The 15,182-nt window shown below is 42.1% G+C and overlaps 2 protein-coding genes across 2 annotated transcripts in view; both read right to left on the bottom strand.

Annotated features, from left to right (window-relative positions):
• The window catches only part of znf576.2 (zinc finger protein 576, tandem duplicate 2), a 104,702-nt gene extending 100,089 nt beyond the window's left edge, over nt 1-4,613 (bottom strand). Inside the window, exon 1 of the mRNA XM_083760824.1 lies at nt 4,598-4,613. The gene's annotated coding sequence lies outside the window, so the exon portion shown is untranslated. The remainder of the gene's footprint in view (nt 1-4,597) is intronic.
• LOC310856078 (NACHT, LRR and PYD domains-containing protein 3-like) lies at nt 1,882-14,925 on the bottom strand (the record flags this gene model as incomplete). The annotated part of the gene is made up of 10 exons (XM_083761295.1): nt 1,882-2,405; nt 6,448-6,503; nt 7,600-7,773; nt 7,972-8,142; nt 8,441-8,602; nt 8,877-9,047; nt 9,139-10,855; nt 12,581-12,658; nt 13,607-13,735; nt 14,733-14,925. The coding sequence occupies 10 exons, from the start codon at nt 14,923-14,925 to the stop codon at nt 1,882-1,884; spliced, it is 3,375 nt and encodes a 1,124-aa protein (XP_083617421.1).
• Between the last annotated feature and the right edge of the window lie 257 nt (nt 14,926-15,182).

The raw sequence follows: 15,182 nt of genomic DNA, 5'->3' as shown, positions 1-15,182 counted from the left end.
CCGACATGTGTCTGCGTATACATGTGCATCAGTGTTGATTTTGACTTAGTTTTAGTCATAGTCTTTTGGATACAAATTGATTTAAGTTTTAGTCACCTGAAATGTTTTAGTGTTTCAGTTAACTAAATATCATATGATTTTAGTCGACTAAATCTACAGCTGATTTAGTCGTACCTTGTAGATCTGCTATTTTTTGAGAAATCATATGGAAATCTTTGAATATATATTTTGGCTGCCATAATTATTTTTTGTTTTCTACATTATTTGTTTACTATGTACGTTTAATCGTTATAATGACCAGGCTCCAAGTTCAATAATATGACGCCATCCTTTCCGGCAGGTCAACATATAGGCCGTAGACTCGGCGCCTCACAGCACAGTCATGGCGCTTCCGTCTGTCAGTTGCACTCGAGTGTTGAGAGAAGCAGTCGTTTGTTACAGAGCGTGTCACGATTCAACGTTTGTTTTATTATTTCGGTGTCATTTCTTTGAGTCATTTGTAAACATTTGAGTTCCTTGTTACAATTCATTATAATGTTTATTGATCCTTTTGTTTATTGTGTTTCTTTTCAGTCCTGGTTGTTATGATGATGTTGTATGGTTCCTTTCCTCATGCCCTTTGAGCTATGCAGGGCAGCCATGAGGTAAAGCATTTGTTTGTTTGTAAATAACTAAAATTAGGAAAATATTTGATTAACTGAAATAGAAAAACTAATATACTCTACAGTTGATTTTGTCGACTAAAATGTATTTTGGCGGACCTTGATGGCGTCATATACTGATTTTACCCTTGGTTGCATGCTGAAAATCTACATGCTCACAATGCGTTGTGCAACGCATTGTAGATCAGCTATTTTCAGCATGCAACCAAGCATAAAACAACTGACTGACTGACTGACTGACTGGCTGACTGGCTGGCTGACTGACTGACTGACTGACTGACTGACTGACTGACTGTCAGTCAGTCAGTCAGTCAGTCAGTCAGTCAGTCAGTAAATTCTCCATTCTTTGTCAATGGGAATATGTTAATTGATTACTGGAGTACTTCTTACACCACTGTAAAAGCTGTTACACAATTTAAACAATAATGAAGACAAAGCGATTATTTTTGAACAAATATCCAATTTAATTTTTTAGTTTAAACATTTTTCTCTGGATTTCTTGAGTACATTTAACTCCAAACAGAAGAGTCTTTTACAACAGGGGTTCTCAAAGTGGCTCCTAAAATGATACTTTTAATTTACAGAATGCACCGAGGCGTTCAGAACAATATGCATACAAATATCACTGTTTTAACTTCAGTTCAAATGTCATTTTGGTCCAACATTCTGATTAAATAAGAAAGAGAAGTTGAATGCAGTGAAAACTGCAGATTTACAACTCGACACAACATGCGTCAATAAACACTGAGGAGCCTGTGTGTGTGTGTGTGTGTGTGTGTGTGTGTGTGTGTGTGTGTGTGTGTGTGTGTGTGTGTGTGTGTGTGTGTATGTGTGTGTGTGTGTGTGTGTGTGTGTGTGTGTGTGTGTGTGTGTGTGCGTGTGCGTGCGTGCGTGAGCGTGCGTGCATGTGTATAAGTATGTGCGTACAAACAACTCAAACAAACACATGCACACGCACACACACACACACACACACCCACACAAACACACGCATGCTCCTCTTCCTCCTCTATCTGACTCACAGAGACACTGAGGAGTCAGTCAACCTATATACATTATACTGACCTATATACATTATACTGGACCTACATTCATTATACTGGACCTATATACATTATACTGACCTATATACATTATACTGACCTACATACATTATACTGGACCTATATACATTATGCTACATACTGTACATGTAGCTCCTCCTCCTCCTCTATCTGACTCACAGAGACACTGAGGAGCCAGTGGTCCCGATCCAGAACCCAACACACAGAGGTCCAGTGAACGTGGAGTGGAAGGTGTGCAGGTGTGTGAGGTTGTCAGAGGACACTGTGTAGAAGGACACAGTGCCAGCAGCATGGTCTAGAAACACTGCTACTCTATTGGAGGAGGAGGAGGGTCTGACCCGGAGGACAGTGTGCTTATCATTGTGCCACACAGTGTACCTTTTATCATCACCATCACAGTGCAGACACCATGATTTATTATTGTATCCAAACTCACTGTCACGACCCCGTCTGGTGACATCACTGTGTGTCAATGCTACCTCAACATCTACACTACACTGTACCTCACAGTAACAGCGTCCAGTCAGTTCCTCTCTACACAGCACCTGACCCCGGTCCATAAATCTGTGTGGATGAGGAGGATAGTTCTGAACCTCTGCTCGTCTCACCTTCCTGTTGTTCTCAGACAGAGAGAGGTGTCTGTGTGCTGTGTTTGGATCCAGAGTGAGTTCACACACATCTGATGAGAAGAACAACACAATACAGCACCAGTTTACAATCACACATCATCATAATAATAATAATAATAATAATAATAATAATAATAATAATAATAATAATAATAATAATAATAATAATAATAATAATAATAATAATAATAATAATAAAAAAAACAAAAAAAACAACAAAAGGGAGCGGCGGCGGAGGGGTGTGAGGGACGGTTGTGTGTGTGTGTGTGTGTGTGTGTGTGTGTGTGTGTGTGTGTGTGTGTGTGGCGGGGTGTGTGTGTGTGTGTGTGTGTGTGGCGGGGGGGGGGGGGGTTTAACCCATTCTGAACGGGCACCCATTTTGGTGTCAGCATCATGTTATGCTTTAGCTATTTAAAAATAGCAGATCTACAAGCTCATATCGCGCCACCGAGTGGCGCGATACGAGCTTGTAGGTCTGCTATTTTTTGAAAAATCGAAGAGCGACTGCCATTTTTTAGAATCTGATCTCAGGTCAGAATGGGTTCATCAGACCAGTGTGTGTCCAGTGGAAAACCTCGTATGAATCTGATCTCAGGTCAGAATGGGTTAAGGGACGGTTGTGTGTGTGTGTGTGTGTCTGGGGGGGGGGGGGGGGGGGGGGGGGGGCGGTGTGTGTGTGTGTGTGTGGCGGGGGGGGTGTGTGTGTGTGAGGGACGGTTGTGTGTGTGTGTGGGGGGAGGTTGTGTCTATGTGTGTGTGTGTGTGTGTGTGTGTGTGTGAGGGACGGTTGTGTGTGTGTGTGGGGGGGTGTGTGTGTGTGTGAGGGACGGTTGTGTGTGTGTGTGAGGGACGGTTGTGTGTGTGTGTGGGGGGGTGTGTGTGTGTGTGAGGGACGGTTGTGTGTGTGTGTGGGGGGGTGTGTGTGTGTGTGAGGGACGGTTGTGTGTGTGTGTGGGGGGAGGTTGTGTCTATGTGTGTGTGTGTGTGTGTGTGTGTGTGTGAGGGACGGTTGTGTGTGTGTGTGGGGGGAGGTTGTGTCTATGTGTGTGTGTGTGGGGGGGGGGGGGGGGTGTGTGGCGGCGGCGGGGGGGGGGGGGGGGTTACTTTAAACATTATTTTAATTATTATTACTATTGAGAAATAGCAGAGAATAGCATTGAGAAACAGCAGATCCACAAGCACGACATTCGGTGCCGCGCTACGAGCTTGTAGATCTGCTATTTTTGAATAATCGTGGGCAAATCTTTGACTATATATTATTTCACAGCAAACGCTTTTAAATATCTTTGCTTCTGGGGGGTCCCTGGAACAACATGTTTTCAGAAGGGGGTCGGTGATCAATATATAATCTTTGGGGTCCTTGACATGAAATAGTTTGAGAACTACTGATATAGATATGTGCTATTTTAGCTATTTGTTATGAACGTTCAATCTCACCTCTGACACTATGTGAAACTATGGAACGGCTTAGACAATGAATTGAAAAAGTGCGGCTCAATTAATACATTTAAAATAATGTGTAAATCTAAAATTATAGATAAGTATAGAACATTATAAACCTAGTATTTTTACTAAATCATATTAGTATGACAAAGTAATATAATAACTATATCATATATATAACATTCTTCTCATGTGCGACTCTGGATTCTGTGGGATCAAATCTGTCTTCTCTGTGTTTTACTTTTCCTTGTGTTCTCTTTGGTGTTTGGTTGTTTGTTTTTTTGTCTTGTTTTGTTTTTCGTGTTTTTGTTGCCCCGGATAGGCACAATAAGCCATTGGCTTCAGCCTAAACCCTTTTGGTCTCAAAAATAAATAAATAATAATAATACATGTAATGTAATGTCTTTGCTTTTTGACCAAAATAAAACTGAACTGAACTGAACTGAACACTGTGAAAAATAAAATAAATGTTATTACCGAATCTAAAAAACTAGAATTGGGAAAATATTTAATTAACTGAAAGAGAAAAACTAATGAGGCTATAGTGTTGATTTTGACAGCAAATTTAGATTTAGTCTTTTGTATAAATAAATATTTAGTTTAAGTCACATTTTAGTCACCTGAAATGTTGGTGTTAGTCTAGTTTTAACTTTTAGTCAACTAAATATCATACGATTTTAGTCGACTAACTCTACAGTTGATTTAGTCGACTAAAATGTATTTTGGCGTCGTAATGACTGATTTTACACTTGGTTGCATGCTGAAAATAGCCGACCTACAAGCTCGCTGACTGACTGACTGGCTGGCTGGCTGGCTGGCTGGCTGACTGACTGACTGACTGACTGACTGACTGACTGGCTGACTGGCTGACTGACTGACTGACTGACTGACTGACTGACTGACTGACTGACTGACTGACGGACGGACGGACGGACGGACGGACGGACGGACGGACGGACGGACTAAAACAAATGTAAATGTATGTACAACTAACTAACTAAATTAAATAAATAAAACAAATACATAAAGAAAATGGATGAAACAAATTAACTGCTATTTTGACCAAGGTTTTTATAGTAAACTAAAACTAACAAAATAATCTTTGTCTTTATCTAGAAAACATTGCCAACAATGTGTCGCAATGCAAAAATAGCCAACAATGTGTCATAATAGATTGTAGATATGCAATTTTAGCTATTCTTTTCTGAACTCGTTCAATCTCACCTCTGACAAATAGGCAATGCTTAGGCCTACTGAGAGAAAAATAGAAAAACTAATGAGGCTATAGTGTTGTCAGTCTTTTGAATAGGCCTACATTGTAATTTAGTTTTAGTCAGTCTTTTGAATAGGCCTACATTCCTGTTAATCTCTACTGTATCTATCAAATAAAGGTCACACACAGCTCACAACGTGTTTGTTTCAAACCATCCTCTGCTTTGAATGGAAACAGATGGACTGCAATGCCCACAGTTGACAGCTAGAGGGCACATCATGCCCATGACAGACGGTTATATGGTGACTTGATGACAGTCAGTCTTGTGATTAGTTTCCACAGGTGTCCGTAGCACTTGCCCTAGCCTGGACAACCTTACAGGCGTATGCAAAGGATCAACTCATGTCATTTAGATAGCATTTTATGTAGACATAGAATAGCACTCTATAGTGTATCGTATAGTTTCATTATATAGATATTCCACTGTTAGACGGATGTTAGGTTCTTAGCTTACGTTTGATTCTTGATGTCTATTTCTATGTATTTGATGTATTACCATGTGTTGTTCTTGCTTACTGTAAATCACTCTGGATTAAGAGCGTCTGATAAATGACTACATTAAATTGTGATTGGAGGCATGTTTGTGTTAATATCACATACTGTATTAGTCTACACGTTATGGTTATCATCTTTATTCATAGAAGGATGTGAATGAGTTAATAATGTCACATACTGTATTAGTCTACACCAGGGCTGGGCAACTTTGACGATAGCGAGGGCCACTATATTTCCACAAAAAATAGACGATCTACAAGCTCAAAATGCGCCGCACTGCGACACGTTTTGAGCTTGTAGATCAGCTATTTTTGCTATATTTGAACTGAAATCCTGGATATTCTTTTGCTATTTTTGAATTGGAATCCTGAAAAGTAACACATTTATTTAATTTCAAATGCATTCAGTTATATAGTTATGTTAACTTTAATGAACTAAATATAAATTCATTTGACATAAAAAAGACAATTTTAATATCAGTATTAATATCTGCGTCCCGCAGATATCAACCTGCGAGCCGCATTAACTGATGGTGGGTGCCGCATGTGGCCCGCGGCCCATGTATGGTCTACAGTGTTATGGCTATTATCATCTTCATTCACAGTAGGATGTGAATGAGTTAATAATGTCACATGCTGATGTGGATATGAGCTGCTCATCTGAATCTGTGTTTCTCTAATGTTTTGGCTGGGAAACCCTCAACGTTTATGCACACTACGGCTCTTAAACTCTTGATTTCTACTTTCCAGCCATTCAGTTGCAATATTTAGTTTTTTTACACATTCCTGGCGGCCCTCCGAGGGGTCGCGACCCCCAGGTTGAGAACCCCTGTTTTAAATGTGATGCTTTGATTGAATGAATAAAACAGAATAGAATCTTACTCATCATGCTCTTCTTCAAACCTGGTGTCAGCCAGTTCACGTCACCGTGTTCCACACTGGAGAGAGGAGAGACAAAGTCACACCTGATTATCTATGATAATGTATACAATGATTGATTTGATTTGAATACATTATTGTCAGAAATGTAATCAGTACAGGGTACAGTCAAACACACGTCCAATGGGATCGCCGAAATATGTACAGGTGGGGAAGAAAGAAGGGAGTTATAAGGAGGTGGGGGTAGTCAAGTCACTAGACTTAGGGGGGAGGGGAGGGGGGTAATCATTCCCTCTCCCTTTGGCATGCTGAAAGGTGGATTTTCAGGCCTGCTTTAAAGGACCACAGGGATTTGCATTTTTTTCCCCTAGGGTCCCCTAGTGTAGGTACCCTCACAAAAAACATGCAGTAATCCTGGTCTCTAAACTGCCTCCCCCTGGCCAGTCCGGGCGCCTGATGGAGGGGAAAGGAACTGGTCGGAATAACGTGTTCCTTCCACGCACTACGTCCGGCCGGGAAAACAAAAAAGAAACAGCTTGGACTCCTCATGCATAGAAGGGGGCATGAGGTCGAAAAAGCCTAAATCCGCCACCTCCAAGCGAAAAAGTGTTTTTGCGAAAAATGGAGACTTATTCGCATTTTGATGTGTTTCCATCCAGTAGATTTTGCGCAAGAGCCTTAATGCGCAAAAGAACGGCTTCATGGAAACGCACCTAGTGACTGATGGATACATTTGTGATAATTAATCTTTGATAATGATTTTACACCATTAAACAATAAACAATACAGAAAATCACAGTATGATTGAGAACATTGTTCTGACAAAATGTTGTGTTGGTCTTTGTCTCACACCAGTGTCGTAGTGCTACTTTTAGAAGTGGGGGGACGCCCATAAGACACGTGCGCGTGCACAATCGCACGTGCGCGCACATTTGCATGCATGCAGACACACACTATAAAACATGCAGATGTCTATAAGCCTATTTAGAAACAGGCTTTACAATGCTTAATTGTATCCATAAAAGTAGATGAAAAAAAGTAGTCAAAAAAACATATTTTTGCCCCAAAATGGTTTTAGGCGTGAGCAAAGTGTAGGGATGGTCCCCCCCCCCCCCCCAGCCACACACACACATACACACACCAAGTCTCTCATACCTAAGAGTGTCTAGTTTACAGCGTGGATCCGTCACAACAGCAGTGAGCATCGCTTCGCCTGATTCTCCTGGATGATTGAAGGTCAAGTCCAACTCTCTCAAATGGGAAGGGTTGGAGCGCAGAGCTGAGGTCAGAGAAGAACAGCCTTTCTCTGTGACCAGACATCCTGACAAACTACACACACGCACACACACACACACACACACACACACACACACACACACACACACACACACACACACACACACACACACACACACACACACACACACACACACACACACACACACAGTGAGAAGTTTAAAAATGTTACATTCTGTTCCATTGAATTTATAAACGTATTAGGTTATATTTAAACACAGTTATACTCACTTGAGAGTCTCCAACATGCAGTGTGGACTCCCCAGTCCCTCAGCCAGAAGGTGGACTCCAGAGTCCTGAAGGTCATTATTGCTCAGGTCAACTTCTCTCAAACTAGAGCTGGAGCTAAAGACTGACGATAACTCCTTACAGCAACTCTCTGACAGGTTACAGCCACTCAGCCTGAAGAAACATAAAGCATTTCTCTATTAGATTTTCTGTTCTTTCTTTCTTTCTTTCTTTCATTCTTTCTTTCTTATTTTTTATACACATTAATATACATTTCTGGCTTGTGACAAAATGGTAACTGCAGGATATTATGAGGAGAACTTAACCAAAGTCCAGAAGTGTCTTATCAATGCAAAACTCCATTGAATGAGTAGTGCCAATGACATTGGAACGAAACTGAACGAAAAGGGACCCGACAATATGGCATATTAGAAATGTATTAGGTTTTATTTAAACGCAAAGTTATACTGACTTGAGAGTCTCCAACATGCTCCCCAGTCCCTCAGCCAGAAGGTGGACTCCAGAGTCCTGAAGGTCATTATTGGTCAGGTCAACTTCTCTCAAACTAGAGCTGGAGCTGAGAGCTGACGATAACTCCTTACAGCATCTCACTGACAGGTTACAGCCACTCAGCCTGAAGAAACATAAAGCATTTCTTTATTAGATTTTCTGTTCTTTCTTTCTTATTTTTTATACACATTAATATACATTTCTGGCTTGTGACAAAATGGTAACTGCAGGATATTATGAGGAGAACTTAACCAAAGTCCAGAAGTGTCTTATCAATGCAAAACTCCATTGAATGAGTAGTGCCAATGACATTGGAACGAAACTGAATGAAAAGGGACCCGACAATATGGCATATTAGAAATGTATTAGGTTTCATTTAAACGCAAAGTTATACTGACTTGAGAGTCTCCAACATGCAGTGTGGACTCCCCAGTCCCTCAGCCAGAAGGTGGACTCCAGAGTCCTGAAGGTCATTATTGGTCAGGTCAACTTCTCTCAAACTAGAGCTGGAGCTGAGAGCTGACGATAACTCCTTACAGCAACTCTCTGACAGGTTACAGCCACTCAGCCTGAAGAAACATAAAGCATTTCTCTATTAGATTTTCTGTTAAATAAAGATAATTTAATATATGAAATGTATACAGTTATCAGTGAACCTACAGAGCTTTATTGGAGGCTTGGAGCACGGGCAGCAGCCCCAGAAGAGCCTCCTCTGAAGCAGAGTATTTCTTCAGGTCAAACACGTCCAGCTCCTTTTCTGAAGACAGCAACACGAAAACCAGAGCTGACCACTGAGCAGGAGAGATCTTGTCTGTGGAGAGACGTCCTGACGTCAGGTACTGTTGGATGTCCTCCTCCAGAGAATGATCATTCAGCTCATTCAGACAGTGGAACAGATTGATGCTTCTCTCTGGAGATGGATTCTCTCTGATCTTCTCCTTGATGTATTTGATGGTTTTATGATTGGTCTGGAAGCTTTTTCCTTTCTGTATCAGCGGCGTTTCTAGGAGTTGCTGATTGGTCTCCAACGAGAGGCCCAGCAGGAAACGCAGGAACAAGTCCAGGTGTCCGTTTGGACTCTGTAAGGCCTTGTTTACAGCACTTTTGTAGAGGTGATGAATCTTGGATTTGAAATTCCGTCCAAATGACTTGGGCATCTTGGAGGTTGAGAGTAGGTTGTCACCAGTGTTGATGAAAGTGGTGAGGACGTGGAGGGCAGCCAGAAACTCCTGAACACTCAGATGGACAAAGCAGTACATCTTTTTCTTGTACACTCCACGTATCTCTCCAAATAACTGTGTGAACACTTCTGAGTACTTTGCTGCATCTCTGATATCCATGCCAGATGCTTTCAGGTCTCCTTCATAGAAGATCAGGATTCCTTTCTTCAGCTGATCAAAAGCCAGTCTCCCCAGAAACTGAAGGGGCCGGCCATCATCTGTACGGAGTATGGAGTGATTCAGCATGAAGTGGAGGTACATGGTGGTCTGGGTCTTTGGCAGCACTCCTTCCTTATCTGTCTTCAAAATTTCTTCCATAACGTTAGAAGTGATCCAACAGCAGATCGGGATGTGACACATGATGTGGATGCTTCGGGATCTCTGGACGTGTGAGTAGATTGTACTGGCCAGCTGCTCATCAGTGAATCTCTTGAAGAAGTATTCCTTCTTCTGGGGGTCTTTGAACCCTCTCACCTCTGTCACCCTGTCAACCCTGTCAAGAGGGATCTGGTCGGCGGCTGCAGGTCGTGAGGTTATCCAGAATTTAGCATTTGGAAGCAAGTTTCCCCTGATGAGGTTTGTCAGGAGCACGTGCACTGTGGTTGGCTTCATCGGATCAGTCCATGTCACAGTTTCCAGGAAACATAGAGGTGGCCTACATTCATCCAATCCATCAAAGATGAACACAATCTTGCACTGTTCGAAGGTGCAGATATTTATCTCCTTGGTTTCACTAAAAAAGTGATGAAGAAGTCCCTCCATGCTGTACTCTTTCTTCTCCATCATCTCCAAATTCAACTCTCGGAAAGTGAATGGAAACACAAAGTCGATATGCGGGTTGACTTTGTCTTCTGCCCAGTTCAGAGCGAACTTCTGAGCTAGTACTGATTTACCAATGCCGGCCACTCCCGTCATCATCGCTGTTTTGATGTGTAAAGGTTCCACTATGTCGTCCATGTTGATTGGCGTTTCTGGTCCGGTTGTTTTCCTGTACGCCAACTCAATCTGCTTGATCTCATGTTCTTTATTGACCTGTCCACTGCCTCCCACTGTGATGTAGACCTCTGTGTAGAGATCAACCACATGTCTGTTTTCTCCATGTTTAAGTCTAATCTTCAGATTAGACTTGAACTTTTGTCGACACAGAGCAAGAGTTTCTAAAGGACCAAAGACAAGATGACATCATTAAGTGTATGTTATAGAACGTGGTCCTCATATCGGTGTTGTTTTCGTTAACGTTAAAAGCCAATTTATCATGACGAAGTCACGATGACAAGCTAAACATGACTAAAATATAGATTAGACTAGATTAATGTGTTTAATTAATTGAATTAATGTGTTTATTGGGTGGTATACCAGACGTTCCAAAATGCATGAAATGCTGTTCAAAATATTATACAGATAATATTTCAATGGTGGCCAATCATAGGGAGGGTTCTCTTTACACAGGCTGACAGGCTGACAGGCTGTCTGACAGGCTGGCTGACAGGCTGACCCTTTGGTGTGGTTTGGGCTTTAGGGTGACCAGACCCAAACTGTTCATTTGAGGGACAGAATTATCGCCTGTGTGGGACAAATGGGACGGGGGGACGGGCTTGTCTTACTTCTTAAGTTGATATTTAAATGCCATGATGTGATAATGGGCCTAATATTGCCTATCATATTGTTATTAAACCCCCTCTGTTTAAATGCCATGATGTGTTAATGGGCCTAAATTATTGCCTATCATATTGTTATTAAACCCCCTCTGTTTAAATGCCATGATGTGTTAATGGGCCTAATATTGCCTATCATATTGTTATTAAACCCCCTCTGTTTAAATGCCATGATGTGTTAATGGGCCTAATATTGCCTATCATATTGTTATTAAACCCCCTCTGGCGTCTCACATTTTGTTTTAAAATACTAATTTTGGTCATGGGTGGTATGGCCAACTTATGTAGCCTAGGAGTTAACAGGCTTAAAAACACATCTAGCAGGAAAAGAGACAATGAGAGACCTTTACAACAGAACACCAACTATTAGGGCATTTGAACACCGACGCCATGCCTGCCAGTCACAATGTGGGACGGACGGGGTCTCAATTTGTGGGACGCCCGGAAGGTTTTGGAAATGAGGGACTGTCCCTCACAAAGGGGGGCATCTGGTGACCCTAGGTGCTGTCTACTGTGCATGGGGCAGGTGCACTACTGGATTTTAAGATGCAAAGGGGGGCATCTGGTGATCCTAGGTGCTGTCTACTGTGCATGGGGCAGGTGCACTACTGGATTTTAAGATGCAAAGGGGGGCATCTGGTGACCCTTGGTGCTGTCTACTGTGCATGGGACAGGTGCACTACTGGATTTTAAGATGCAAAGGGGGGCATCTGGTGACCCTAGGTGCTGTCTACTGTGCATGGGACAGGTGCACTGCTGGATTTTAAGATGCAAAGGGGGGCATCTGGTGACCCTAGGTGCTGTCTACTGTGCATGGGGCAGGTGCACTACTGGATTTTAAGATGCAATGGGGGGCATCTGGTGACCCTAGGTGATGTCTACTGTGCATGGGACAGGTGCACTACTGGATTTTAAGATGCAAAGGGGGGCATCTGGTGACCCTAGGTGCTGTTTACTGTGCATGGGGCAGGTGCACTACTGGATTTTAAGATGCAAAGGGGGGCATCTGGTGACCCTATATGTGCTGTCTACTGTGCATGGGACAGGTGCACTACTGGATTTTAAGATGCAAAGGGGGGCATCTGGTGACCCTTGGTGCTGTCTACTGTGCATGGGGCAGGTGCACTACTGGATTTTAAGATGCAAAGCTGATCTAAGACATTCTATTTTATTTTATTTTCATCTCTTTCATAAAAAAGGCTCCGTCCAGATTGTTTCATGACTCACCCTTGTTGCACTCGCCGGTGGAGTCTTGTGATGGAGGTTCAGCTCCTGCATAAGGAGAGGAAGATGATGAAGTGAGCTCTGTGAGTGGACACAATATTTACTTATGCAATGTTGTCTATTGTCATTATACAGCATGTAATGATTCTATTGTCAACGTAGCATGTAATGATTCTATTGTCATTATACAGCGCATGTAATGATTCTATTGTCATTATACAGCATGTAATGATTCTATTGTCATTATACAGCATGTAATGATTCTATTGTCATTATACAGCATGTAATGATTCTATTGTCAACGTAGCATGTAATGATTCTATTGTCATTATCTAACTAAAATGACATTTATAGATTGCCAGTAGAAGTGCCACATCAGCCTGGTAAACAGTCCAGTAGTGTACAGTCTGTAACTGGATTGCTCACCCCTTTTCCAACTCACCCTCGAAAGTGTAAAGTATTCTTAAATGTCCAAAGTTTCTAACTCCCCTAATGAGGGGAGTTAGTCATGTTTAGGATTAGTTCAGGCATAGTTTGAGAATAGGCTGACATCAAATATTAATTTAATGCCTGAGATGGGACAATGTTTTCTTTTCTTCTTTTTTTGTTTTCAAACTTAAAGTAGCCGATCATGCTGAAACACGCTCCTCTGTCCCGTGATACGTACATGTAGGCTATGTGCGCGCTCACACATGTGTCACAGTGTGTGTGTTCGTGCACACAGTGCCAAACTAAATGATTTGCACCGGGGCCTATCACCTCGATGTTAGGCCACTGTGTACAGTGTGTACCTTTCTGTGTAGTAGTACAGTAGTGTGTTACAGTGTACCTTTGTGTGCAGTAGTACAGTAGTATATTTTACAGTGTACCTTGCTGTGTAGTAATACAGTAGTATATTTTACAGTGTACCTTGCTGTGTAGTAATACAGTAGTATATTTTACAGTGTACCTTGCTGTGCAGTAATACAGTAGTATATTTTACAGTGTACCTTGCTGTGTAGTAATACAGTAGTATATTTTACAGTGTACCTTGCTGTGTAGTAGTGGTGACAGTGATGTTGACTGAACCACCGATGTTACATCCAGATAAAGCAGGAGCAACCAATGTGCTTCCACCATGTGCTTCATTAATGGCTCCAGCAGGGGGCACTAAAGGAGCTGCACAATACAATTGTCAGTTATAAGAAGCTGAACTTATTAGTGTGAGTGAGAGAGAGAGAGAGAGAGAGAGAGAGAGAGAGAGAGAGAGAGAGAGAGAGAGAGAGAGAGAGAGAGAGAGAGAGAGAGAGAGAGAGAGAGAGGGGCACAATTACAATACTACATGATTGTTGCACATTTTAAAACAATTTGTTGGCTGTGGCATTATGATGATAACATCTTAACTCATTTACTGCTGGGGTAAACACTTAAATAATCCAACCACTGCCAGCGCCGTTTCCTTTTTCCTGACTATTTAACTAATTTACAAAAGGCTCCGTCCAGATTGTTTCATGACTCACGCTTGTTGGTCGAGTCTTGTGATGGAAGTTCAGCTCCTGCTCCTGTAAGGAGAGGATAATGAAGTGTGTGAGTGGACATGGTCAATGGTAACTATAATGAAGTGTGTGAGTGGACATGGTCAATGGGAACTGCTGCATTTATATAGTGCCTTTATCCAAGGCCTTTTACATAGACGATAGATGTGTATTACATTCAGCCATTCACACACATTCATACAGATTTACATAGACTGTGCACTACATTCATTCACACACATTCATACAGCTTTACATAGACTGTGCACTACATTCATTCACACACATTCATACAGATTTACATAAACTGTGCACTACATTCATTCACACACATTCACACAGCTTTACATAGACTGTGCATTACATTCATTCACACACATTCATACAGATTTACATAGACTTTACATAGCACGCACGCACACATGCACTATGGTGGAGGAAACCATGCAATTAGGAGCAATTAGCGGTTTAGCGTCTTGCTCAAGGACAGTTCAACACTATGACTCTCGGGCAGCCCGGGATCGAACTGGCAACCTTCCGGTTCCCAAGTGGCCACTCTACCCCTGAACCACTGCCGCTCCTCAATTAAATAAATAAATGAACAAAAACGCATGAATGAATGAATGTACTTCTGCTCTTACCAAGCTCCTCCAGCAGGCGGGGTTGGTGTTCCATGAGGGCATCATAAAATGCTGCCCGGGCGTTGGTTCCTCCTGGGACTAGTGTTGATGTGAACAGAGTCCTCATTTGTTCCATGGTTGTCTTCTCGGCATAAATCTGGCTGTAGCTCTCAGGGTGGACCCAGCTGTCTCCTAGACTGTCTACTACAGCCATGACTGGGAACACATTTTGGATCAACTTGGCCTTGTGCTGCATCACAAAATGTGCTGTTTTGCGGGGGGGAGAGAGGGGGGGACGAAAGAGTGGTTGAAATAAGAGAATCCTATGAATGAAAAACAAAGCTCTATGCATCTCTATATGCCCCACGTACATAGTAATGTAACATCTGGTACATTCATCTGGTACATCTCTATATGCCCCACGTACATAGTAATGTAACATCTGGTACATTTATACTTTTGTAATAAGAT

This window comes from Protomyctophum parallelum, assembly GCF_964188405.1.
Source record: "Protomyctophum parallelum genome assembly, chromosome: 3".
Taxonomy (NCBI): domain Eukaryota; kingdom Metazoa; phylum Chordata; class Actinopteri; order Myctophiformes; family Myctophidae; genus Protomyctophum; species Protomyctophum parallelum.
This window is presented reverse-complemented; position numbering and strand designations above follow the sequence as displayed.